The 26,911-nt window shown below is 40.3% G+C and overlaps 2 protein-coding genes across 2 annotated transcripts; one reads left to right on the plus strand and one right to left on the minus strand.

The window, feature by feature from the left end:
* Positions 1-330: 330 nt before the first annotated feature.
* LOC139659180 (intraflagellar transport protein 88 homolog) lies at positions 331-4,444 on the minus strand (the record flags this gene model as incomplete). The annotated part of the gene is made up of 7 exons (XM_071537396.1): positions 4,312-4,444; positions 3,955-4,017; positions 3,526-3,585; positions 2,935-2,988; positions 2,577-2,640; positions 1,700-1,769; positions 331-421 (listed from the first exon to the last, which is right to left on the minus strand). Coding segments are annotated over exons 1-7 (483 nt in total), but the record flags the coding sequence as incomplete, so codon positions are not given.
* Positions 4,445-4,849: 405 nt separating this feature from the next.
* Positions 4,850-21,332, plus strand: LOC139659178 (lambda-crystallin-like). Its single transcript, XM_071537395.1, has 6 exons — positions 4,850-4,951; positions 7,603-7,710; positions 11,232-11,358; positions 17,706-17,867; positions 20,355-20,450; positions 21,192-21,332. Exons 1-6 carry the CDS (start codon positions 4,911-4,913, stop codon positions 21,330-21,332), a joined length of 675 nt encoding a protein of 224 aa, XP_071393496.1. The 5' UTR covers positions 4,850-4,910.
* The last annotated feature ends 5,579 nt before the right edge of the window (positions 21,333-26,911 follow it).

A 26,911-nucleotide genomic window follows, 5' to 3' on the forward strand; every position in this document is an offset into this window, starting at 1 on the left:
ACACACTGCTTGATTCTATACATGAAGCAGAACTGAAAACAGGTAGGGTGACTTTTTTCTATATGGCCAGTAAAAATTATTCGTGGCAGTTTAGTTTTTCTAGTTTATCAGCCATTGGCAGATGAGCCAAAAAGTTCATTTCGGACGCTGCCTGCTGCAAATCAACACTGCAACTCTGTACCGCAGCGTGTCTTTTGTTATTGTTTTTCTATATTTAATTTGGTGTCATGTTGGAAAGCCCTCGCTAACTTTGAACCTTCCTCCACCAATCCACTCTGTTATTATTACTGTCCTTCCTAACCAGTACACCAGTGGAGGACAGAGTCTGACCAGCTGTAAGGCTCCCAGGCTGTGAGCCAAGCAGCTCTCTTCTATCAGGTCGTTCACTTTCTTCTCCAGGATCTTGATCTTCTCCTCAACCCTGCAACACCACAGAAACATTCAAGAGTAAACAAAGCTATAGAAAACTGAGATACTAGCTCCAAGACTCTAAGAAAAAAGTAACCTCTTGAGCTGTGTTACACAAAGTCCAAGGCATTCTAAATCCAGTGAGGAGGGAAAAGACTAAAGGCTTGAAATTTAAGAAAAGCCTTTGTTGTCTTTGTGTATATACGGAAATAAATGAACAAATAAATGTGGAAAAAAAAAAAGCATTAAATAAATTCCACACTAATTTATCTTTCTATATTAACTTCCAGATTTACCAGTCTTTTTCTGTATATATTTTACAGTTTTTTTTATTCCTCTTTATACCACCACATTTATTCATTTATTTATCATTGTGGCACTCTCAGTCTTCCGTACATGGTTTGCTTCAATATAGTGTCACACCACAGCATAGTCAAGGTTTTTACTGCATATGGAGGTTTTGTGCTGTTCTCACCTTTAATGCACGCTTACTCTGACCCATATACACCAGGCCACAGGGGCGTTCGAGCATATACTGTACGTAACATGGGTGGAGCTAAAATTAATAATCTCATTTATCTTGTACTTTGTTTCATTCAGAGGATGATAAATAATTTAGTTGGGCAGTAATGGCAGTACCCAGCTACCGGTCCACCTGCTGGTTTCTACTGTTGTGGATTTGCGTTGTTCGCATTGTTCAAATTCCTCCAATACCAAATTCTTTTATCAAACAACTCCAGTCTCTCTGATTTAAATTTATAGTGGAGAGAAGTAACATTTTACAGCTTAATGCATTAGAACAGCAAAGTCAAAGGCAAAGGCAAGTCACATATCATCAGTTTACAACTAAAAAATATGTTTTAATGTGTAGTTTCACATTAAAATCATATCTGCGTCTTGCCATCTTACTGGTTAATACTAAGGTTTGATATAATAATTATTTGCTATCATGTCTTATGCATCTTTAGAGTCAGATTTCAATAGTTTTGATTTAATAACTTTACACCTACAGTATTCTGTCATGAATCATTGCTTCAAGAATTATTTCTACACTTGATTAAATAGGTTGCCCTGTCTCACCAACAGGAGCTGACATCCCACCCTAAAGAATTTTATATATGTTAGTTTTAAAAGAATATTTTATTGTCACATGGTTTAAAATGCTGTTTCAAGGCTTTTCCACCCAACCAAGAAATCCTGGGGGAAACACTGAACTTTGATGATGCAGGAATAATCTTGGAAGCAACACTGAAATACAGAATCCAGTTAGTTTAAGACCGAGAAGACTCACGTGTCTTCGTTCTTGCCTTCCAGTGGAGGTGCAGGGCCTTTGGACTGGCCCAGAGGGTCAAAGGTCGAGCCTGGAAACAGACACGTTTATGCCTTGTAATGTAGATATCAGATCGTTTGGATAATTAGAATCTCTTCTTTCAGATGACCCATACTCATGATGAAAAGAGCTATTTTATTTTGGGTTTTTCAAGATTAGGGAAATCGACTAGGACTCTACTAGAGTAGAGCCTCTGATAAATAACAGTTTGTACTCTGGATGCCATGTTGATACCATTTCTCTTGAAGGATGTTGGTTACAGATTAGGACTGAACAATTAAATCAAAATTTTATCGAAATCGCAATATGGCCTACTGCAATTTTCAAATCGCAGGAGGCGCAATATTTGTTAAAGGCGCAATGTGTATCAAAATAGCATTTTAAATGAAATATTGTGGTGCTGCAGAGATGTCCTGGCCTACACATCATATTCTACAGACTTAAGAAAACATCTTTGTTTGGTACAGATCCCCGCAAAAATCACACCATAATCATTTTAATATGTTTTTCAATGAAAATGAGAATAATGATGTAAAAATGATCATTCCCTCCAATATCGCAAATCATATCGCAATTGCAATATCAGTCAAAATAATTGCAATTAGATTTTTTTCAAAATCGTTCAGCCCTGTTACAGATGTATAACAATTCCTTTCATAACACTGACATGCTGAGGTGCCCTACATCTTACAAATCGGCAGTAATAGAATCACAAGCTATTTATCAACACCTGCATAGAGGTTAGGGTTAGGGTTAGTCATAAAATGACTATAATGCCCAATTTCTGTTGATCTATGCCTGACTGTGACTCTCCTTAACTCTGCTCAGGATCTCTCACCTCGGGTCAGGGAGGAGGTGTAACCTGCTGCTCTGACTGCAGTCATTGGTCTGGCTGCTCCATCCTGACACATTCAAAAAGAAAAAAATAACACAATACATATGTTACACTGATATTCACATTTTCCCTGCGAAAAGAGGGTTACCATTAAGGTTAGACAATATATCAGACTGATATTGGCCAAACCCAAGTTACGAAACACCAGTGTGACTGAACACTATTGATTGATGCAAAATCAAAGCTATGCAGGGAATCAAATGCACACTAAAGTGTAATGCTGTGTACAAACATTGCTCCCACTGAGGCCAGTGGTCATATATCAATAATGAAAATCATAAAGGAGCCAAAGCTGTCTCACCTGTACAGCTCCAGTCATGGGTCTGCCCAGTGAGGAGGCCATGGGGATCCTAGACTGCAAGACACAACAGTTATAAGATTAATGGGAGGTCATTTAGAGATTTCTTCATGGCTTAAGGTTTGATTATGGTCAATAAAATACACCAAAAGTGAAAAACGTAAACAAAAAAAATCTGACAAATGTGTTTACGTAGCTAGTGAGACAGTTGCTAACATTCACCTTGTCCTTATTCAGCACGTCAGTTTGTAACACTCTGAGTGTTTGGGATACAAATCTCACCTTCAACAGTCTGTCCTGCCTGCCATAACTGCTGCCTACCTGACAATATCACATATCATGCACATATTACACAAAAACAAAAATACATTGATTAATGATTCATGTGAACATTTAAAGTCATCTTTCAGACACACAACCTTAAGGTCATTTTCCAAGGATGTCATTGCTGGAAATGTTCACCCCAGTTTCTGTCTCTGTCTGTTTCAGAGAGGTTTTTTAACCCCAGGCTGCATGTCCACTGAGACTCCAAAAATGACATTACACATTAGCAAAAGCAAGCATTACACAGGTATTCACTATTCGTGTACTTACTCCAAAGGACGTCCCTATAGGACGAACTCCAGCTGCAGTGCCAGGAAACTTGGCAGTCATCTGGAAAATAAAACACATCACTATGTTTCATGATGTGCATCAACACATGAGTGACAGTTACTGGAGATCATACACACCCTTACATCACTCTCTCTCTCTCTCTCTCTCTCACACACACACACACACACACACACACACAATAAGGCAAATCAAATGGCAGTGGCAGGTAACTTGGCAATCATCTGGGAAATACAGTGTATCAGTATCAACAAATGAGTGAAGGTTATTGGATATCATACAAACACCCACCTCACCTCACCCCTTCTCTCTCTCTCTCTCGCTCTCTCTCTCTCTCTCTCATACACACACACACACACACACACACACACACACACACACACACACACACAGTAAACATTGGGTACTTACTGGGGGTCTTCTCCCATGACTTGTCCTCACTGCTTGCTGGAAGCCCGCATCATTGTCAAGCTCCTTGAAAATAGATAATAGATGCACTAATCACAAATCAGGCTATACACAAAATAACTGGCCAATGCAGAACAGACACCTGGAGCAAATTAATAATTTCAAATGACCTGTGTTGTCGGTTGCCTTGCTAACTTGGTTTATATCACGCAAGAGATACTTGAATGCAAAATGACTCCGAGACATGTATGGAGCATAACGTTACATGAAATCATCACCATGTTGCTAAGTAAGGTTAGCGTTAACGTTAGCGTTAAGGCTACCAGTACTTAATTTAGCAACGTTGTTGAAGTAACTTACCTCGGAGTCAAACGTTGGATTATAGTCGTTGTACCCCGAATAAAGATCATCCTCCTCTTCAGCAAGATGCACATTTTCCATGGCTTGACAAAATTCTCCTGACTATGGAAAAAGGAGTAGTTTGTTAGCTCATTCGCTAGCTGATAGTTTGTTGTCTTTGAGGTTTTCAATCCCACAATTCAACGCGGTATGGGCGGAACAGTATCGTTTCCACACTTCTGGTTGGTTAGCTACACGTCCATCATCAATTTACACCAACGTAATTGGTCAAAGCGGATTTCAGCCGTTGCTAGGATACAAGTGGAAGCTACCTGCTTGACTTGCGCCCTTTTCATTGCCGGGTCGATTTCAGGTCATTATCGTCCAACTAACGTTACATTATTTATACTGTGTAAACTATTAAGTAAAAGGTCCAACAACACTGCTATTGGCGGTGAAAGTGTTTGAAATGTTGTTAGCTAGTTCTCTAGGTTGTTTGGACCTTTAGGACACCGTACATCACGCCCCTTTTTAGTAGCGTGACTTTAAAAGGGGAGGTGCGATATTTGTGTGCAGATTTCGTCCAAAATATTGCAGTTTGAGCTGACATATGTGTTAAAATGAGCTCCTCTAACGGGAAGATCATCACCATAATTGGCAGGTGAGCAGCCTGATAGATGTTTTCACAGTGTTGCTGCCTTTTCTATTCATGCAACTTGTAACTGAGTCATAAATGATTCGTGTAATGATTTATGGAAGTTGTGTTGATTACATAAACATAAAACACGGTCCTGGCGTTACTACACGTAATGGTGTTTGTTTCTGGGCATGCAATTTTAATTTATTGACCTCTTATACTCTGTCACATGACTTGGCAACTAGAGCTATTCAACAGTTACCTCTTATATAGTGAGGCCAGGCCAACCCACTTGTTTCGTCACATTTTTAAATGAGTTCCCCTGTTGTTGAGGTCTCCTTGTCTAATCATCAGTTTAGAACGATTTCTTAGGCAAGCCTCATTTATATAGTATAGTATTTCTCTTCCATTATGCTGTGAGGTCGACTGTGTATCAACTGACTATTAGAGCCATAAGTTCTTGTCCTACCAGGTTTACATTTTAACCTGTTGTTCTGCACCCTGTTCATGATTACTGCACTTGGCTAACCTTTGCCGTCCTCTGAAGTGACTTCTCAACATCCTAACACATAGCTTGTCAAGGTGAAACATCCATAAGAAAGTGATTATTAAGTGATCACTGTCAGATGTCTGTGTAGATTCATTTCAGTCATCCAGGTAGTTTTCAATTCTTCATTTTAAGTCCAGTGGATTTTGATTTTCAATTTTTTTGGACATCACTGTCAGATGTTCTCTCTCCTCTTTGCAGAATCTGTCCTATAGATCTATATAAGTGTTGCGGTTTACACTGCTGTGTGTATCCACCTGCCAAATCCTCCCTAATTTACCAAGAATATACCTCCCAGCCTGCACCTCTCCTGCATTACTACTGCAGGATTTTCCAAAGATAGATGCAGCAGAACAGAGAAAGGAACCCTATTTCGTTGCATATGGAAGTGTAAGCACATACAAGACTTTTGGAAAAGAATAATCGACACAATTTCCACCATCATTCACAAAGACGCCCAGAGATTTGTATTCTTGGTCTTATTCCAGAAGCATTGGCCCTAAGAACTCATGAAAGTAAGTTGGTTAACCTTTGCTTAATACAAGCGAAACGTCTTATTGCCAGACACTGGAAAAGTGTTTGCTGTCCATCTTTGAACCTTTGGATTCATGAGCTTTCTTCTTGCATAGCGATTGAAAGGCTTACTTTCACAATCAAACAAAAAAGTCATATTTTTCATAAAATATGGGATTAATTTCTTACATTTTTGGAACCAAGACCTGATATCCTAACTTCGTAAATTTTACCTTACCTTACATTTATTTTTTCTCTCAAATTGATATGCAGGCATATATGTATGCATTTATGCATGTGGATGTATATAAGTAATTTATGTTCATTATTATTATTATCGTTTTGTAAACTATCATCATTCTTTTTATCTATACCGATGGCTCAAAGTTCATGGGGGGGGCGGGTGGGAGGGAGGGAAGCTGTTTTCGAGGGAGACTTGAATGATGCAACCAACTCATTTTCAAAAAGTGATGTACCATGTTCATAATCAATAAAGATATGTGATACAAAAAAAAAAAGATAGAAGCAGCAACAGTGCACAGGCTGAGCAACAAGCGAGCTTTAGTGATGGCTTCATCTGTATAAACATGACAGGAAAAGGAAAAGGAACTTGGGGGGATGCAGGGTTGAGTCTGTCAACCGGAAGGCTGAGGTTCAGGCAGAAGTGTCCATGAGCAAGACACTGAATCCCTACCAGCTCCAGGGCTGCTGCTCTGGAGCTGACCTCTGACCTCCCTGTAGAAGCATGTGAGAGTTTCTCCTTTGGGGATCAACAGAGTATAACAAAAAACAATGTATAGACAGAGGTAGGCATGGGACGATATGAAAATTTCATGTCACGATTATCCTGGCCAAAATAATTGCGATTCACGATATTATCCCGATAATCATCAAAATATGCTTAAAACTCTTAAAATGGCACTAAAACATACTGGAATCACTTTAGCTTACATTTTGTTAAGAAACTAATATTTTTATTGCATCATAGGACACATATCTTTTTTTTGTGAAAATCCTTTTTAGTGAAAAACAAACAAGGACAGATTCAGATTCTCGACAACAATCTACCTATCAACCTGATATCCAAGCATTCACATGGTTCAATTAGTTATGTGTTGGAAATGCACAGTAAATGAATAACTTGTTTTGAGGATATTTACGATTATCCCGATAATGGAAATTCACCAAGATAAAATTATCATGAGTGTTTTTATCGCGATAAAAGATAAAATCTTATATCCTCCCATCCCTAGACAGAGGGGAGAACGATAGGAAAGAGAGAGAGAGCTGCAAGAGCATAACATAAGCCAGGAGTTGACTCCATGCTGTCTTGACTAGCGATGTTCCCATGTTAGTGTGTTTCCTCACTGATCTACTGTAGGTAAAGTTCCCAAGGAGGGAGGAAGTTCTTGCCATGCTTGTTCTGTTCTGTATATTAAAATGGTAATCGGCGGCATTTTCATTGAAAGAAATCTCCAGAGAGCTCCACAGACCTCTTCTTCTGTGGTGTGACTTGTCTGACGTTCAGTGACTCTTCCTCAGGTGTTGGAACGAATCATAAATCATGAAATGTAGTCATTTATTGTGTGTGTGTGTGTGTGTGTGTGTGTCACAGCGGACTGATAGGCCGCTCCTGGGCCATGGTGTTTGCCAGCGGAGGCTACAGAGTGAAGATCTATGACAACCAGCCGGGACAGGCAGCCAAGGCCATCACTGAGATCAGGTCAGTACAGAGGAGTGACCAAGTCAACTCTGCTCAAGTCCCAAGTCAGTCTTGAGTCTCAAGTCAAGTCTCAAGTCAAGTCCATGTCAAGTGTCAAGTCTGTTTACAAGTAAAGTCCGAACAAATCAAGAGTCCAGAAAACTAAATATCTAGGACTTTTCAATGCAATATGGTTTTAATAGGATAAAAGAGCATCATGAGTTTGATTTCTAGAATCTGTTTCAACTTCAATAAATTCAATCATTCCATACAAATTCAGAAAACAGAATTTAAATTCAGTTGTCTGCTGGAACAAATCTCATCACTTTCTATCTAAGTCATTTACACAAACACAAGATCTCAAGTCAAGACTTTAGAAACCTTTACTAGTCGTCAAGTCAAAGTAAAAGATTATGCAAATGAATGCAATGCTCAGCTTCAGTGCATTGAATTGAATTGAATTGAATTGAATTGAATTGAATTGAATTGAATTGAATTGAATTGAATTGAATTGAATTGAATTGAGTTGAGCTGAATTGAATTGAACACACGCACCGTCTGCCTGTACAGGATCTGTGCTTGTTATTTACCACAACATTTATGGTCGTGTGTCATCCTCGCCAGATGTTACTATTTTTTTATGGTTTTCTGTTTTACATGTGATTTATCTTCAAAACAGCAGGTGTGTGTGTGTGTGTGTACTGATGGGGTTCATGTGTGTTTGCGACCAAGCACACAACACATGCTTTCCAAAGGTGCAAGCCTCCATTACAACCTCACTGTTCTCACGGAGCAGTGGCAGGTCAGGTTAGTGCTGCAGAATATGAGCAGAACAATAACAGGAGCTCCAGGCTGCTGTCTGTTCTCTAGGGCAGTGGTTCTCAACGTGGGGTCCGGGGACCACCACGGGGTCCTTGAGGGGGTTCCAGGGGGTCAGGAAATTGATGAATTGTTTAACTTCACCATCATTTCATTTACAATAAGTTACTGCAATTAGAGAATGTAGAAGAATGATTTGCTCTTTTTTATTGAGTGAGCTTACACTGCACAAGCATGTGAAACATCATATAGCTTCCTGGCCTCTGCAGCATAGCCTGTAAGCAACTAAGCAAAAAACACAGACACAGAGACCCAAACTAGTCGCTTAATATCCAACAACGCAGGGGGAAATCCCGGTGCACACGAGATAGATGTGTGTGTGTGTGTGTGTGTGTGTGTGTGGCTAGTGGAGGCGGAGAAATGATATGTTTGATTTTTCATTAAGAGAAAGCACTGCAGGTATCGATACTGTTGCAAATGAGTATTGTATCCTTTTCAAATTTTTAGTATCGATACTTATCGAAGTATCGATACTTTTGACAACCCTACAGTGCTCAGTGAGATGACTCATGACTCCCTGACCAGAACTCAACCTGTTGTTCTTCCACTTACTCACACTGGAGACACATGGTCAGTACATGATCAGCGGGTTCCTGTAACTTTAGGAACACATGCACAAACATGTTCAGGCTGAAAAACTCTTCCACAGCCTGGTCATCACTGGTTAAACATTGTTCTGTGGTGACAAAGGGCTTTAAGTGAAAATGCTACGCTGTTATGTTGGTAACTTTAGGGTTCGACTGATATCAGTTTTTGAAGACTGAAGTCACCAATAGCCGATATTTTGTGCCGATATTCAGTATTCAGTGTTTCCCCCAGAATTCTGCTTACTGAATTATTGCTGCTACTGCTACTACTACTACTGCTACTACAACTACTACTACAACTACTACTACAACTACTACTCCAACTACTACTGTTACTACTACTACTACTACAACTACTACTGTTACTACTACTACTACTACAACAACTACTACTACTGTTACTACAACTACTACTACAACTACTACTATTACTACTACTACTACTACTACAACTACTACTACTACTGCTACTACTACTACTACTGCTACTACAACTACTACTGTTACTACTACTACTACTGCTACAACTACTTCTACTATTGCTACTGCTACTAATACTACTACTACAACTACTACTACTACTACCACTACCACTGCAACTTTTACTAATGGAAATAGTACTGCTTTTGCTACTACTGCTGATAGTACTAGGGCCTACTACTACTACTACTACTACTAATACTGCTACTACTGCTACTACTGCTACTGCTACTACTACTACTTCTACTACTGCTGCTAACACTCCTGATAGTACTGCAACTACTACTACTACTGAAATACTACTACTACTGATACTGCTACTACTTCTACTACTACTACTCATAGTATCACATAGTACTGCTGCTGCTACTGCTGTGATCTCCTGCTCAGCATGCAGCAGCTCCAGTTGCCCATGTGAACAGTAGAGGGCGTCACTGTTGTTCTCTCAGTCTCTGCTGTGGTTCCCTGCTGAACCAGCTGTGCAGACCGTCCCTCTCATGTCATAACAAAGGGCTTCATCTTAATTCCAACCATTTTTTTTTGCATGTGTGCGGTTTCAACTAACCCGCATTGTTTTGACAGATCAATTGAGTTATGGCACCTCTGCTTAAATCACTGACTCATCTAACAACAATGTAAATAGTGGTTAAATAAAGCTACTGTGCGGCCACGATTGCCTGCAATTAGTGCTGCTTTTTGGCTGGAAAAGCAACGTGACGACATTCAGTCTAACCACACAGTGACTAAGCAGTCTCCTCCAGTTTCCTGTCTGCTCACATCGTAAAGATCATATTTTTGTTGAACCACTCACATCCATTAACTTCATGTTTTGGTCATGAGTCTTTAGACATTAAAAGAGCCATATCACATGTTACACAGGACACTTCACTGTTGTGTGTGTGTGTGTGTCCTCTCTCCCTGTGTGTTGTCATTGGGGTTGGGCGATATGGCCACAATATCATATCGCAACATTTATCATATTCTCGTTGGTATGACAGAATTTGATGGTATTTGGTTTTTCCAATATAAATTACACTTTATGAAAAGTGCATCACTCTAGAACACCAACGAACACCCAAGTTTCTCCTCCATTCATATTGTTGACTCTTCATATTATGCTTAAAAAAGTAAAAGTAAAATTGAACTATGAATACGTTCCACTACTTTTATTATGTAGATGAACGGTATATAACATACTAAACATAAAAATTTAACTAAGTGCGACCTGATGTTTATGTTATGAGTAGATAAAATGAGCTGGTTATACAAAATATTTAAAGAAATGGAAAATAAACATAGCTTGATTGTCTGGGTTTCATTCAAAACTGTCTATTCACATTAGATATCCATTGAAAATCCTTTATAACACTGCTGCAATGTGTCATTTTTAATATTAATTTTGCATTGATCATTATTTTATTGTCTTGTATCTACTGCACTTTGTAACCCTGTTTATTATAATCCTCCCCCTTTTGTGTTTTTTATTGTATTTTATTTCAGCTATAGAAATAAAGTTTATTAGTATTATTATTATTATTTACCGGCCAGACCTAGTTGTAAATGTAACATGATGTAATTCTCCCATGGCTGGCCCAGGAAGCAGATGGGGGAGCTGGAGGAAGCCCGCATGGTGAGAGGAGAGCTGGACACCACGCAGCAGCTCGCCCTGCTCAGCAGCCATGATGACCTGGCTCAGGCTGTAGAGGGAGCCTTCTTCATCCAGGTAACAGACTCCAGGATCCATAACACCCATACATGATGTTCTCTCTGTTTATCCACCATGATAAAATCAAGAGTGGATGGACTGGCCATTCGTTTGTTTGGCTGTTCGTTTGTCCGTCTGTCACTCGCAATATCTCCGACACTACTGATCAGATTTGGTCAAAACTTGGGGGAATGATGCATCTCACCACTGCATTCTGGTGTTTTTTAAAATTATACTGATTAACCCACTGCATTGTTGATTCTTTTGTTGGTTCATCCATGTGTCACACCGGATATTTCAAATACCACAGATCAAATTTTGGTGAATCTTAAGGGAATGATGTATCTCACTAATATGTTCTGGGATTGTCTAAATTACTCTGATTAGTCTACACAAAAAGCTTGATGAACCTTGGGGGAATGATGCATCTCACCTAGGGCTGAACGATTTTGAAAAAATATCTAATTTGCGATATTAGAGGGAATGATAATTTTTACATCATTATTCTCATTTTCATTGAAAAACGTATTAATATGATTATGGTTTGATTTTTGCGGGGATCTGTACCAAACAAAGATGTTTTCTTAAGTCTGTAGAATATGATGTGTAGGCCAGGACATCTCTGCAGCACCACAATATTTCATTTAAAATGCTATTTTGACACATTTCACCTTTAACAAATATTGCGCCTCCTGCGATTTGAAAATTGCAGTAGGCCATATTACGATTTCGATAAAATTTCGATAAAATTTTGATTAATTGTTCAGCCCTAATCTCACCACTGCACTCTGATGTTTTCAAAATTTACTGATTATCCCAAGGGGGGCGCTATGTTGTTGGTTAATTTGTTCTTTCATCTATGTGTCACATGCGATATCTCACCATTTGCAATTCATCAGATTTTGATGAAACATCAGGAAATGATGCATCTCACCACTGTATTCGGGTATGTTCAAAATTACACCAATCAACGACAGGTTAAACAAGGTGACATTGTTGATCCTGCCTGGCCCAGAGGGGGACTGCATCATTAATTTGTGGTTAAGCAACTTGCCAAAACTGTCAGTCTAACGTTGCCCTGCTTATCAGCAAACATGCATGCCTTGTAGAACATGACTTTAGATGTTTTCCAAATCATTAGACTCCACTTTTCACTTTGACACGCACAGATCCGCCAGGCAGCTCTTATTTCAATAAAATTTCAACTTTACTTTTGCCTGTAATAACTTTGTCACTCACTACGATACACAATGTGGGGCAGACGCAAACAGTGTCAGTTTTAAAAGTTGACATTTTATTAATATGAGTTCAGCCTTGTGTGATGGAATGTATACTGAACTGAAGAACAAACCCTCGCGATTTGGAAAAGTTGTGTTCTATAAAAGTAGAACACAACTTAAGTAGACTTTAGTAGAGTAGTGGTAGAGCATTTAGTATCTAGAACATTTTAACATGTTTAGCCTAAACCTTTTAGAACATTTAGTATCTGTTGCAATTTTCTCCTCTTTTTAATATGGGTACTTGTCTGTGGTTTTACTTCGTATCTAGTAATGCACTGCAATTTTCTGCTGCTGTATTTAATATGTGAAGCACGTTGCGCTCCATTCTGTGTATGAAATGTGCTATACAAATACTTGATTGATTGATGGTATGTAATGTACTGTTGCTTATGATATAAGTTGTCTATTTACCGACGATTATCGCAGAGAGGCCTTGTCCTTGCCTTGCCTTTGATAGTGCCGGTGAAATTCTGCGTTGTGTGGAAGGTGAAAGAAGGACAAAAACCAAAACCAGGATGTCTTTGGACCTGACGTCTGTTTATTCTGACCTGACATGAAATAAAACCAAACAAATCCTCCAAGTGAATATTTCACTCCAGCTCCTCTCCCATAGGGGAACACAGCAAAAGGGGAGAAGCTAACGTCACCACAGGATTGTGGCTTAAACCAGTGGCTCCCAACGTGTGGTCCGGGGACCACCAGGGGTCCTTGAGGGGGTTCCAGGGGGTCCCCAGCAATTTGATGAATTGTTAAACTTCAGCAATTAGACAACACAATTAGAGAATGTAGAAGAATGACTTTTTTGATCATAGTTTCACTGTCATCTCTCTATCTACAAAACAGATAGTCATGGGATTCTGGACAAAATCATATCTAACAATAAATATATTGTCTGAAAGACAAAAACTCATCAAATGGGGGTCCGTGGCTCCAATGTGGATGAAATTATGGGTCCTTGATATGAAAAAGGTTGAGAATCACTGGCTTAAACTACGGTATGACGCTACTCAAACATACAGCGGTACTGCAAAACTTAAATATGTATATCTATAAAATATAACACAGTAAACATACCTGACATGAAATAAAACAAAACAAATCCTCCAAGTGAATATGTCACTCCAGCTCTTACACAAATGAAATTAATGAAGAAAAAAAAGGGGGAATGTTAGCTTAACTCATACAGTCTTTAGCTAGCAGATTTCGTTGTTAAATATAACTTTATATAAGGGCCAATAAATGACAATCTATAAACTAACAGGTGCATCCAGACTTTATGACAGTAGGGATAACAAAAATAGAAATATGAATGATAAGAAACTATATGATGGATTGTGATAATACGGGAGGAAAAATGACACCCACCTCTCCCATAGGGGAACACAGCAAAAGGGGAGAGGTGAAGGGGGGACAGGAAGTTTATGGGGGCTAGGAGAAGGAGGGGTGCAGATGATGAGATTTTGTCTCTCTGACCCAAATCTGAGAATATTTTTATTGTTAGATATGATTTTGTCCAGAACTCCATGACTACCTGTATTGTAGGTAGAGACATAACAGTGAAACTATGATCAAAATAGTCATTCTTCTACATTCTATAATTGTTCTTGTAAATGAAATAATGAAGTTTAACGCTTCATCAATTTGCTGGGGACCCCCTGGGATGCCCTCAAGGACCCCTGGTGGTCCCCGGACCCCACGTTGAGAACCACTGGCCTATATGACAGCAGAAGTGGAGGTAGAAGAAAAAACTGTCAGGTATGCAAATTAAAATAACAGGTTTAGTGTGATTATACATGTAATAACAACTCTGTTACACCTGTTTGATTCATTAGAAAGAGTCCAGTTAAACCAGAGTGTGAAAGTGAACTCAGTGCACTCTTCTCAGAGTGATGTGAGGAGTGTAGCCGTGCACTCTAAAAAACAACAGGTTCATCGAAGGGTCTTCTGAGCTCCAAAATGAGAAGAACAAAACCTTAAAGAGTTCCTTGACAAACCGGCACATGTCAGCAGTTTGTGGAAGCACTGTCAGGCTTCATGAACCCTTTATGAAGGCGTTCTTCAACAAATCCCCTACAGTTCCCCTCTGAAGAACCCCTAAAGGTTCCCTCGAAGCGGTTTCACTTTTTAGAGTCTGGTGAATAGACAACAGAGATTTTCTGTGAAGAAAGGTACAGCAGGCGGTTGTTTGGAGAGGCGTCACCTTGCTGTTGAAACCATTACAGGGCGTTTTAACACCAAATCACTCATCTTGTCTTTGTCGCGCTAAGTACACCAACACACACACACACACACACACTGACAATGGCCCCTCACAGTACCCGAGCTTATCTTGTCTTCGTCATGCTTAACTCACACACACACACACACACACACGCACAATGCACAAAACTAAAGTAGGAAGTGAAGTTTTTTAAGCCAAAGAAAGGTCATTACATTCCGTCCTGTCAGACAATAGCGCTCCTCATCACGGTGGAGAGAGAGACGGGAAGGGAGATGGGTGTGTGTGTGTGTGTGAGAGAGAGAGAGAGAGAGAGACCAGAGAAAGGTCCAAGGCATTACGCACAACATAAATCAATACAGTGTATCGAGTTCAGCCTAACAAAGAACAATAGAAGGCTTATGAGAAACAGGGAAATAGCAGGTAGAAATATTCTGTTTTTTTTTCCTGTTCTCATTGTCTGACCCAGATTTCCTGATAGCGTTAAGTTTACCTTCGGACGACAGTTTCACCCTCTTATTGATCGGGACTTTTCTGTTTTCTAGCACTTTCGGTATCAGAATCACTCACCAAGTACAGGAGTGTGTCTCTGATATTGATCACAGAAAATATCGACAAGATATTGATAGAGGAACAGCAGGACTTGCAGTGACAGTGCAGTGACATACTATAGATAATGGACTATACATATCCTCACATTCCCCACTTCAATCAATACATTTCTGGATACCTGCTCTCTATATTCAACCCAACACTTGTGTAACAGGTTAACCTATTGCTTCCCTATAGGAGGAGAGATGGTAACAACATAGTTTCTGTTTCAAAATCAGATGTCGACCATTTGAAAAAAAGCAAAATGACTGATTGTACAAAATTAAAAGAGATTATAAGACTTAACAGGATAATAGGTAACTTGAGACCACTTCGATAGCCTGGATCCTCTTTATATTTATATCTCAAATCTCAAATGAACTTCAGGAAATGTTTTTGTTTTTCCCCAGAATTGAAATCTAGTGTTTAGGAACAGGAACCCTCATAGCTGAGTAGCTGAGGAGCATCACAGGTATGCATGCAGCAGGTGTGTGACTCACCCAGCCAGTTATTGCAGTCCTGCAGTGCATGACGTGTGCCATTTTAAGGACATATTAACATGCCATTACCCCCCTTTGACAGCCACTCCTTCCCTGCACCATGCCAAGAGAGGAATACCTTTTACCATGTAGCCTATGGAGGGTGGTTAGGGAACCCAAACTGGTCGTACCCAGTTTTAAAGGAGCGGGAACACTTCGGCCTTCAAAATGTTTATCAGTGCTCAGATCTCCGAAGCTGCTGGCTTGGCCATAATGTGGCTTCTCGACAAGAAAAACATAATTGGTGTCTGATGAGTTGTGGAGAAAAGGTTGATGACAAAGTCCATTGAATTCTTTTAAAGTCCTGATCTGCTTAAATTTAATCTGCTGCATTTTTCTGCGGTATTTACTGATTGAAATCACATTAATCCGAGCCCCCATGTATCGTTTGTTCCATGGCAGGCTGTTGTTCATAGAGGATGGTAGGAACTCTGCCAGGGTTAGGGCTTTGGTTTCAAGTTCAAGTTCAATACTTTATTGCCATCTCAACATGGTTGACTGGGATTTGTTTTGGCAAACTCACTTAAAACAGACAGAAAGGGAGAAAGGATGGTTAAAATGAACCACAAGACGTAAAACACTTAAAACACACAGAACACAAGGTAAGACATAAGATAGAAGTAATAAAATACCATAAAACGAAATAAATAAATGTGTGCACTGAGCCAGGTTGATAATGCTGGTTTCTCCCTTATAATTTAAAGGTCCCATATGGTGTAAAACAGGACTCCCCTTGCCTCTGTGATTGTAAAGGAGTTGGATGGTCTATCTAAACATGGTGAAAGTATCAAAATGCACAGTCGGCAACTAAATCCACACAATCCATATTAGAAAAGCGAGCCTCTAAACGAGCCGTTTGGACTTCCGTAACTTTGTGGCGTCACAAAGGTTCGCTCATTATCATTTTTGTAAGAAATAATAGACTAACAGTGTTTTTTTTCAAAGCGGTTGAGCAGTTGTCATTGGTTATTACCGGAGAGTTTTCCCTACCTGTAGCCGCCAGGCCGCGGCGTCTCACGTTTCACTCTGGAAACGGTTAGCCAATCGGAACAGAGGGGTCGTTAATATTAATGAGCCTTAAAGACACAGCGACAGAAACAGCCTGTTCTTGGTAAGGCTCAGGGAGATCCTGGAAAATGTGGATTGAGAGTGTTTTTGGTACATGACACCACACACACAGCTTTGAATGGACCTCAAGACACAAAATAAAACACTGGAAAGTAGAATATGGGCCCTTTAACTAATATCAGCAGCACTTCTTTTAATAGATTTTCCAGAAACGTACACTAATGCTCCTAATCTATGGAGACTATATGGTAGGTGTGCTCTTCTAGTCACTCTGCCAAGACTCAATAACTGATTTACAAAATACCCATGATGCACTTGGAAGTGGCATAGTACTGCTAATCTGCGCTCACTCAGAAAAATCACAGTCAAATAAAAATGATCACTTATAAGATTTGAAGCTGCTATAACTTTGCATAATATTCATAACTCAGTTGTTTTTGTATCCAAAGAAAAGTTTGAAGAGCGGACTGTTTTTCTACTGTTTTTCAAATTGTATAATGTTTTACAACAAAATGAACATTTCTTGAACAATGAACACTTGGTGCAAAGACTGACGACAAGGAATGATTGTGATATTCACATTTCTTTCAATGACTCTATGACCCATTGTGTGTGTGTGTGTGTGTGTGTGTGTGTGTGTGCGCGCGCATGGGCGTGTGTGTTTTCCAGGAGAGTGTGTTTGAGGATCTGGGGGTCAAGCAGAGCGTCTTCCAGGCCCTGGAGAGTCTCGTGGGAAAAGACGCCATCCTGAGCAGCTCCACTTCCTGTCTGTTGCCTAGCAACGTCTTCTCCCTGGTCCAGGACAGGAGTCGCTGCATCATCTCCCATCCGGTTAGTAAAAACCAAAACATCTCTCTCTGTGGGTGGGGTGACGGTTTGGAAGGCAACCTCCCAAACCACAATCCAGGGAAGCCATCTTATTTAATTCCCCAGTCATGTATTATTAATACGGCTGTATCTGCATTAGAGGGCTTTCAGGTGATGTAACACCCTCTGGCAGCCATGTTGGAGCTCCACAGCTCCTGGGAAACAATGGCTGAGAACAGCTGGTTGCATTTCTAAATGTACGACTCAGCAAACGTAACAGATTTCAGTTGGAAACAAATCTACCTTATCAGACGGTTCACTCTTATGTTACTGAATGGATCTACAGTCTTTTTACAGGAAGGCATCTTTTTCTTGTTTGGTTGTTACATATTTAGACATTATGAGCACAGTCACTTCTCCACTGGACCTCCATGATGGAACCAGACATGGTAGCTGGGACGTTTGTGATGTAACTGCAAAGCCTCTAGCCAAGTTTATGAACTGAATAGGTTCAGTATATTGTAACAAAGTCGACAAACTAATAACAATACCATCTATATTACTTAAAGACACGACGAGTATCTCCCAATGTTTCAAACCAAAAGCAAAATAAAACTGGATTAAACTAAACAGGCGGGACATGTTTGCTTCCATGAAATCGAGCTCTCAAGTAGGAATGACAGCTTCTCTTGGGATTTTGAGATAATTTTCTCATTAATTCAGAGAAACATTTTTTTTTCTCAAGTGAATGCATTATGCTTCCATACACTTTAAATATTTCACCAGTCAACAAGATTTTTGGAATAGAATTGAACTTCCAAATGATGGTGAACTGCCAAAGTGGCTGGTAGAGTTGGCAAACTTGCCAGCCACAGCATCAGTTTTGCTGGTTGCAGGTATTTATTTCCCAGTGTGCTTGCATGTGTAGTGTAGTGTAGTCTGTTTGTCTTTGTCGGCCTTGGATCAGTTGCTCACTGTCCTCATCCCTGACAGCTGACATCCAACAGCAAGCGAGCACCATCTCTATCCCAAATTATTTCTCATCTAGCTAATTCAAATTCCGACATTGCAACACTTTCTGTGGTTTTCTTCAGCCGGTCAGGCCTGTAAGTGTGACACATTACTGAAGTTCAGCCCCTGATCTGCGATCTGCTGACCCTGACAACTAACCAACTAACCACTGACATTCCTGCCTTATCACTGCAGCGCTGAGAGACAAGCTCTTTACTTTTGTCATGTGCATGAGAGAGAGAGAGATAGGAAAGAGGTGTGAATGTTTAATCTTAGTCAGACATGAGACTATTTTTATTTGCATGTATTTATTACCATCAGGACATTTCACATAACATCAGATCAGTTGTCAATCACGTAAAAGCATTCTTAAATGACTTCCGAATACTACGGGTCTAATATATGAGTGTAACAGTCATGATGGGAGGCTCCTGCTTCATAACCCTAACAACATACCTGCAGTCCAGCACCCAGGCTTTCCACATAAACTCTCACCTTAGATCAGGTCACAGTGAATAGTCACAACACATCCTATGTATTGGTAAGCATTTGCCTGGTTAATAGTGTTGTATTTCACTCTAAACAGTGTTCTGCAGTTTTACTATTGCGTTCGCATATGGCCCTGATAAATTCAGCCCACAGACAAGATTGAAAAAGAAGTAAATGTGCAATGTAAGATTCAAAGTAGTAATTAGCATTAGCATGTAACCCCAGAGAACTCCTAAAGCAGTGGTTCTCAACCTGAGGGTCGGGGCCCCCCAGGGGGTCGTGAGGTAACTTTGGGGGGTTGTGAGATAATTTATGGGATAAACATATTTCTATCATACAATTTCATGATCATGTTTGTTTTTTATGTTTGCTTTTTTTCTTGTGAAATACTGAATAGTTTTCAGCCTCAAGGTCTTCTCTGATATCAGATGAAACAACCTGAAAAGGGAAATTCGTTCTCTTGTTGGACTGTCTTTGACGGGGGGGCGAGGAGGCATTGCTTCGTTTTAAGGGGTCACAAACTGAGAATGTTGAGAACCACCGTTCTGAAGGACTGTAATTGATTATAGCAATAATACCTGATAGTACTGTGCCTTGTGCCTTGTACATCGCCATCATACCCATAATCACAGTGAAGAACGCACTTTCAACTGCTATGGCTTTCATAATATGGTTACCAACTCTTATGTACTGTCTGAAAAGTTTTCTCCAAAGTAATGTACATAAATAAAAATAAAATCAGAAGAGAGCAAAAAAAAACTGCTAATCTTTGCCCTATATGTATATGTTAGTGTCTGTATGTTTCCTCTGTCATTTGATGGACTTTATGTTTGTAATTATTTGAAATCGGAAAAAAAATGAATAATAAAAGAAATGCAAACTAACTCCCTGGTTACTATAAGAGTTGAGTTTTTATAGGAAATATCAGCGCAGTTGGAAGCCATCTTTGACTACTCAGACTGCACGGATGGAACTCATTGTATGATGTGTGACTGTCCTGTCGCTCTGCAGGTGAACCCACCCTACTATGTCAAACTGGTGGAGCTGGTACCCCACCCAGAGACAGCCGCGACCGTTATGGACACCACCCACGCCCTGATGACCCAGGTAATGATTACGCAATCCTGGATTATCCCTCGATATCAGAATCAGCAGGAAATATGCAAAATCAGTGAGTCAGTATCGGAGACGACAACATCAGGCCAACATCAGACTGAGATGGTAAAGGAGGAGGCATGGAGCTAGACATGCGTGGAAAACTTTTGCGTTTCATCAGTTTATATTGCAAGTAGCTTTCTGGTGATGTGATGGGTAATTGCGGCTGCTAATGTCAGTATTATGGTTTTTATATTATTTTTGGTGTGTATGTTACTTATTTTTTGTTTGTTGTGCCTGTTTGTTTTGTTGTTCTCTTTATTTTTATTATTATTATTTTTTTCATTGGGTAATTAATGGTTTTATAAACACACCGTTTCTGGATGGTACTGTCCCATAGATAGAAGTGATGACTTGATGAGGAGGCGGAGGGTAGGGGATGAGGGTAGAGATGAAGATGTGCATGTGTAGGGGTGTGTGTTTGAATAAGTGTGGGGATGAAAGTAGAGGTGAAGGTGGCATGCAGACTGGTTGGTTGAGAGAATGAATGATGACAGTTGAGCATAAATAGTTGATGGGGTTGGGGAAGTAAAGGAAATCTACACAGATTACAAGTTTTGGATTTTTATTTAGTAGAATTTAAAGGGAAAATGTTGTAACAACTGGAATGTGTGTTTGTTTAACTTTGCCCAATAAACATAAAGTTGAAAGATCTGATGCTGTGTGTGATGTAAAGTGGTTTCTCTGGTCCAGGTCGGCCAGGCGCCCATCTGTCTGAAGAAAGAGATCGACGGCTTCGCCCTCAACAGAGTGCAGGCTGCCATCATCGCAGAGTCCTGGAGACTGGTGCAGGTCAGAGTCTGGGCAACACTGCGGGTCTGGATGGGGGATTAGGACTGTCTGTGTGTGTGTGTGTGTGTGTGTGTGTGTGTAGACTTGTTTTGCTATCCTTGTGACAACCAGTTTGAGTTTCTGTGAGGACATTTTTGCAAAGTGAGGACATTTTGGCCTGTCCTCAATTCTTCAAGGGGTTAGTTTGGGTTAGGACTTACGTTTTCGCCGTGTTCATATCAGAAGATGCAGAAAAACACATCCAAGGTACCGATCATATGGTTAATTATTGTGGTGCTCGTTATCATTAGGTATTTTAAGATTACTAATGTTATGATCTTCTTCTGAAAGACCTCGAGGGGCAAAGGAAACCGGCACCGGTGGATTCTCTGCCGCGTTCACCGCCTGTGTTGACACACTTCCACAATTTGTGATGCCAGATGGGAAATATCGCAGCCTAGAAAAAATGTCCCACATGTCCTACTTGTAATCAGCACTAGGAGGCTGATGTGAGTGTTCTTTCCCAGTCCAGAGATCGTATGTACGTTAAATCTTGGGGGAATGATGCATCTCACCTAGGGCTGAACGATTTTGAAAAAATATCTAATTGCAATTATTTTGACTGATATTGCAATTGCGATATGATTTGCAATATTAGAGGGAATGATAATTTTTACATCATTATTCTCATTTTCATTGACAAACGTACTAAAATGATTATGGTGTGATTTTTGCGGGGATCTGTACCAAACAAAGATGTTTTCTTAAGTCTGTAGAATATGATGTGTAGGCCAGGACATCTCTGCAGCGCCACAATATTTCATTTAAAATGCTATTTTGACACACATTTCACCTTTAACAAATATTGCGCCTCCTGCGATTTGAAAATTGCAGTAGGCCATATTGCCATTTCGATTAATTGTTCAGCCCTACATTAGGGTTAGAATTAGGATTAGGTTTAGGTTAGGGGAGGGTTAAAGATGGATGTAGTCAGTGAAGGTCCTCATACTGATAGACATACAAGGATGTGTGTATGTGTGTGTGTGTGTGTGTACGTGTGCGCATGTGTGCACATACCCACCTTTTCGGTTGGTTGTGTGTGTTGGGTACCATAACACTGGACTTCTGCATGTATGTGTGTGTGTGTGCGTGCGTGCGTGTTTTTGTTTCAATCCTCCACCGGAAGTCATACAAGAGAAGAGCTGCTCAGTGTGTGGACGGTGCTGATGTCTCTGTAATGGAGGCAGCAGAGAGGAAATCCCCTGTCAGCTCCTCAGTCTGCCTCCAAACACTGGAGCACAGAGAGAGTCAATGAGCCTCAGCCTCTGATGACAAGCTCCATTACATAATCACTCATGGAGGAGATGGTTATGATGATGATGATGAGGATTATGAGGGCCTGACTCTTACCTTGACTGATTTGATTTGATTTGGGCTCCGTATATCACTGACATCCACTCATTTTTACCATAATTAGCAGCTTATATTTCTAGAAAAGGTCCAAAACCGTTATAGAAAATGTTCCATGATGCTCTTTCACCTTCCTTCTCTCTTACTCTCTCGCTCTCTCTCCCACACACACAGAGGTGGAAAGTAAAGTACATTTACTTGAATACTGTACTTAAGTACAATTTTGAGGTACTTGTACTTTACTTGAGTATTACCATTTTATGCTACTTTATACTTCTACTCCACTACATTTCAGAGGGAAATATTGTACTTTTTACTCCACTACCTTTATTTGATAACTTAAGTTACTCGTTACTTTGCAGATTCAGACTATTAATACAAAATATAATCAGCTAATAAATTGTGATGTATTATTATAGATTACTGTAAGATACCCAGCAGTATATAAAGTAGTGGAAATCAGCCCCAGCTTTTCCAGCTGCAACATTAAAGTGATGCTTCTTACACATTAATGCATCAGTAATTATAATTCAATAATATAATATATACTGTATTATTCTGAAATGGCCCATTCTGCATAATGAGTACTTTTACTTTTGTTGCTTTAAGTACATTTTGATGCTAATACTTTTGTACTTTTACTTAAGTAACATTTTGAATGCAGGACTTTTACTTGTAACAGAGTATTTTTATACTGTGGTATTTCTACTTTTACTTAAGTAAAAGATCTGAGTACTTCTTCCACCACTGCACACACAAATATGTACAAAATAACAGCAGTAGTATCTGTAGCAGGTTAACTTACTAAGACATAAAGACTATATATTGCAACTTTGTGGCTGTTTTGGAAAGAAATGCTCTCTGAAATTCATCTGTCAATATGTCAAAAATGCATCTGTCATCAAAACAAGACTAGGTCAAAACCTAGTATATGGCTGGACCGTGTATGAGTGTGCCACGTGCCACGGCCGACCAATGGTGTAACTAACTCCGCTGTAGACTGTTAATACAGAATAATAGTCCATACATCCATACTGATCGTTCCAGCGCGTCCCGTCTCCTCTCTCCACCGCTGTCGTCTCCACCGCGCCCACGGCCCGCATCGAGCGCCAGGCGCTCTGTTACCCGTCGGTGCCGAAAACGCTGTTCGCCGGACACCGGGGGCGCATCGTCGTCGGGACCCCGGCCGAAATCTCGGCCGGATCATCGGCCCCGGGAAACTTCGGGAAGGTCGGCAATAAGCCCTCGGCGTGATGAAACCTCCATGCTTGTTGTGTCTCTCTCTCCCCCGACAGAACAGAGGGGCTTCAGGTGGACTGAGCTCGCGCATATGCATCGAGATAAACGGTGATATGATATAATTGTATAGATTCTACTTTAGCTTCAGCTTACATGCATGATATTGGTCAGCCTGCTTACTGTGTGGGAGAAACGGGCTCCTGATCTCAGCGGAGAAACTAGACGGCGGAGAAAACGAAAGTTAAATTTCTGGCTCTGTGATACTATGATGTGCCACGTGCCACGGCCGACCAATGGTGTAACTTGATCACTCAGTCAGTCAGTCAGTGACACACATTCATGTTTGTAGGGCTGGCCCCGCTGTTGTGGTCCAGCCAAATAGAACTATTTTTATCAGAGTAAAAATCTTAAGACGAACTCCTTAACTCTAATACTGACCCAAAATGTGTTTTACGTTCATGCCAGCAATCATTTTGTTTTTCCAATGGCGGATATCTAATTTTGGAATAAATCTCTCCAAATGCTGTGCTGTGTTAATTTTTTGAAACCACACAGTGTTTCTTGGAGGCCGCTGACTGGATTATAACTTAATTAGAGCTGTAATGAACTGGCTCTGCCCACTGTGGGGATGAGTTACTGTGTGAGAGGAGACAGGCTGGAATAACCCGTAAAAACTTTCCTCTCTCTCTCTTTCTGTCTCTCTCTCTCTCTCTCTCTCCATTCTGTTTCTGTCATTCTTTCACTCTGCTTCTCCTAATCACTTTGTATCTCTCTCTTTCTCCCTCTCTCCCTCTGTGATTTTTTATCCTCATCTGTTGTTTACTGTCCCATTTCTCCTCCATCTGTCTTCCATCACATCTTCCATCACATCCATCTCTCTTCCTCCTCCCCCTCCCTCTCCGTCTCTCTCTCTCTCTCCCTCTATCCCCCTCTCTCTCTCTCCCCCTCCCTCCCTCCCTCCCTTTCTCTCTCTCTCTCTCTCCCTCCCTCTCTCTCTCTCCCTCCCTCCCTCTCTCTCTCTCTCCCTCCCTCCCCCTCTCTCTCTCTCCCCCCCTCTTTCTGTCTCTCTCTCTCTCTGTCTCTCTCTTTCTTTCTCTGTCTCTCTGTCTCTCCCCCCTCTCTCTCTCTTTCTTTATCTCTCTCTCTCTCTCTCTCACTCTCTCTCTCTCAATTCAATTCAATGTGCTTTATTGGCAGGATAATTCACAGACAATCTCTCTCTCTCTCTCTCTCAGCACAGTGAAGCTTTAGTGGAGTATTTAGTATTTGGATCCCCTCTCTTCATTACAATGTCTCTTCTCTGTCCTGTGTGGTAGAAATGTGTAACAAAGACCGGTCCTTTCACAGCTCAATCAGCATATTGTGTCCTTGGCCCCGGCGGTACTGTACACCTGAGTTACAGTGTATCAGATGCACAATGACTGGACCCCTTCTCACACAGACGTACGCATACACACATACACCAAAGAAGAAGAGAAAAAAATACAAACTGCAGGCGAGACAGAAAAACTCCAAGGGGCTTATAAACCCCAAAACACCCCCCAAAAAAACAAAAGATTTAAAAAAATAAAGAGGACAATGGCAATAAGTACTTTTGTATTTCATGCCAATAAAGCACCTTGAATTGAACTGACAGGTCTTTAAACTTCACCTCAAGTCTCTTCTCATTATCAGATGTCACTTATCACAGGCTGCTGTCAGACAGCTGCTTCTCATTCCTCCACAGGAGATTGTGTAACAGGTTTCTGTGGCCTTATTCCAGTGTGTTAACCTGGTTATTAGCTAGGGTGTAAGAAAGCATCGATGCGTCACAAGGTATCGATCTGAAGTAGAAAGCCAGCTTCATTGATTTGAAAAGATGGGACCGATTAATATTGATCAATGACACATTAAGGTGTTTGTGTTTTGCTGTCTGTTCTGCAGAGATAAATAGAGAAAAGGTTACTAAGAAAAAATACTATAGAAACATTGAGCTGTTGTCATTTGAAGCTTTGCCTTGAAAATAACAGGGTTCCTACGCAGGTCTGGAAAGTCTGGAAAAGTATTAAAAATGAATTTGATCATTTCCAGGTCTTGAATAGTTTGGGAATTTGAAAAAATGTCTGGAAAATTATGGAAAATGTTGTGGTTCAGGTCCGATACACACATAATTCTATCTTTTATGTTGTTGTAGAGCCACTTTGAGTCCACAGTTTTTGTTGATGTGAAGAATAATGTTCAGATAGAGGAACGCTCTTATTACCCAGCCGCTGTCAGCATGCATTATATCAAATACAGACCAAAATCAAATCCAGTCAAGAACATAGGGTCTGGGAAAAATATTGAATTTTAAAATGGAAACCGTGTAGCAACCCTGCCAATCATCTCACATATTCTGATATTTGTCGCTGTGAAGAACAATCTTCATCTATACAGTGATATGACCTAGTTAGCAGGGGCAAGATGTCTATCTGCGGAAATCATATTGAACACCAGACAAAATCTTCAAAACAAATCAAGGTCTGGAAAAAGTATGGAATTTTTTTATTGAAAATGTGTAGGAACCCTGAGCGTGGTCTTTTATCTAATCATCTAATCTTTTCCATAGGTTTAATACAGTGGTTCTTAACCATTGGGGTCGGGACCCTCCAGAGGGTCTCAAGATAATTTTGCGGGGTCACAAGATGATTTATGGCAGTGATCCTCACCTTTTCATATCAAGGACCCCTAGTTTAATCCACATTAGAGCCACAGACCCCCATTTGATGAGATTTTCTCTCGAACCCAAATCTGAGAATATTTTTATTGTCAGATATGATTTTGTCCAGAATTCCATGACTATCTGTATTGTAGGTAGAGAGATAACAGAGAAACTATGACCAAAACAGTCATTCTTCTACATTCTCTAATTGTGTTAACTTCTTGTAAATTCATCACTTCATCAATTTGCTGGGGACCCCTGGAACCCCCTCAGGGACCCCTGGTGGTCCCCGGACCCCACGTTGAGAACCACT

This window comes from Centroberyx affinis, unplaced genomic scaffold, assembly GCF_046629955.1.
Source record: "Centroberyx affinis isolate AG114_WGS23_722 - 3 ecotype Tasmania unplaced genomic scaffold, CSIRO-AGI_Caff_v1 ptg003035l_1, whole genome shotgun sequence".
Lineage (NCBI taxonomy): Eukaryota > Metazoa > Chordata > Actinopteri > Beryciformes > Berycidae > Centroberyx > Centroberyx affinis.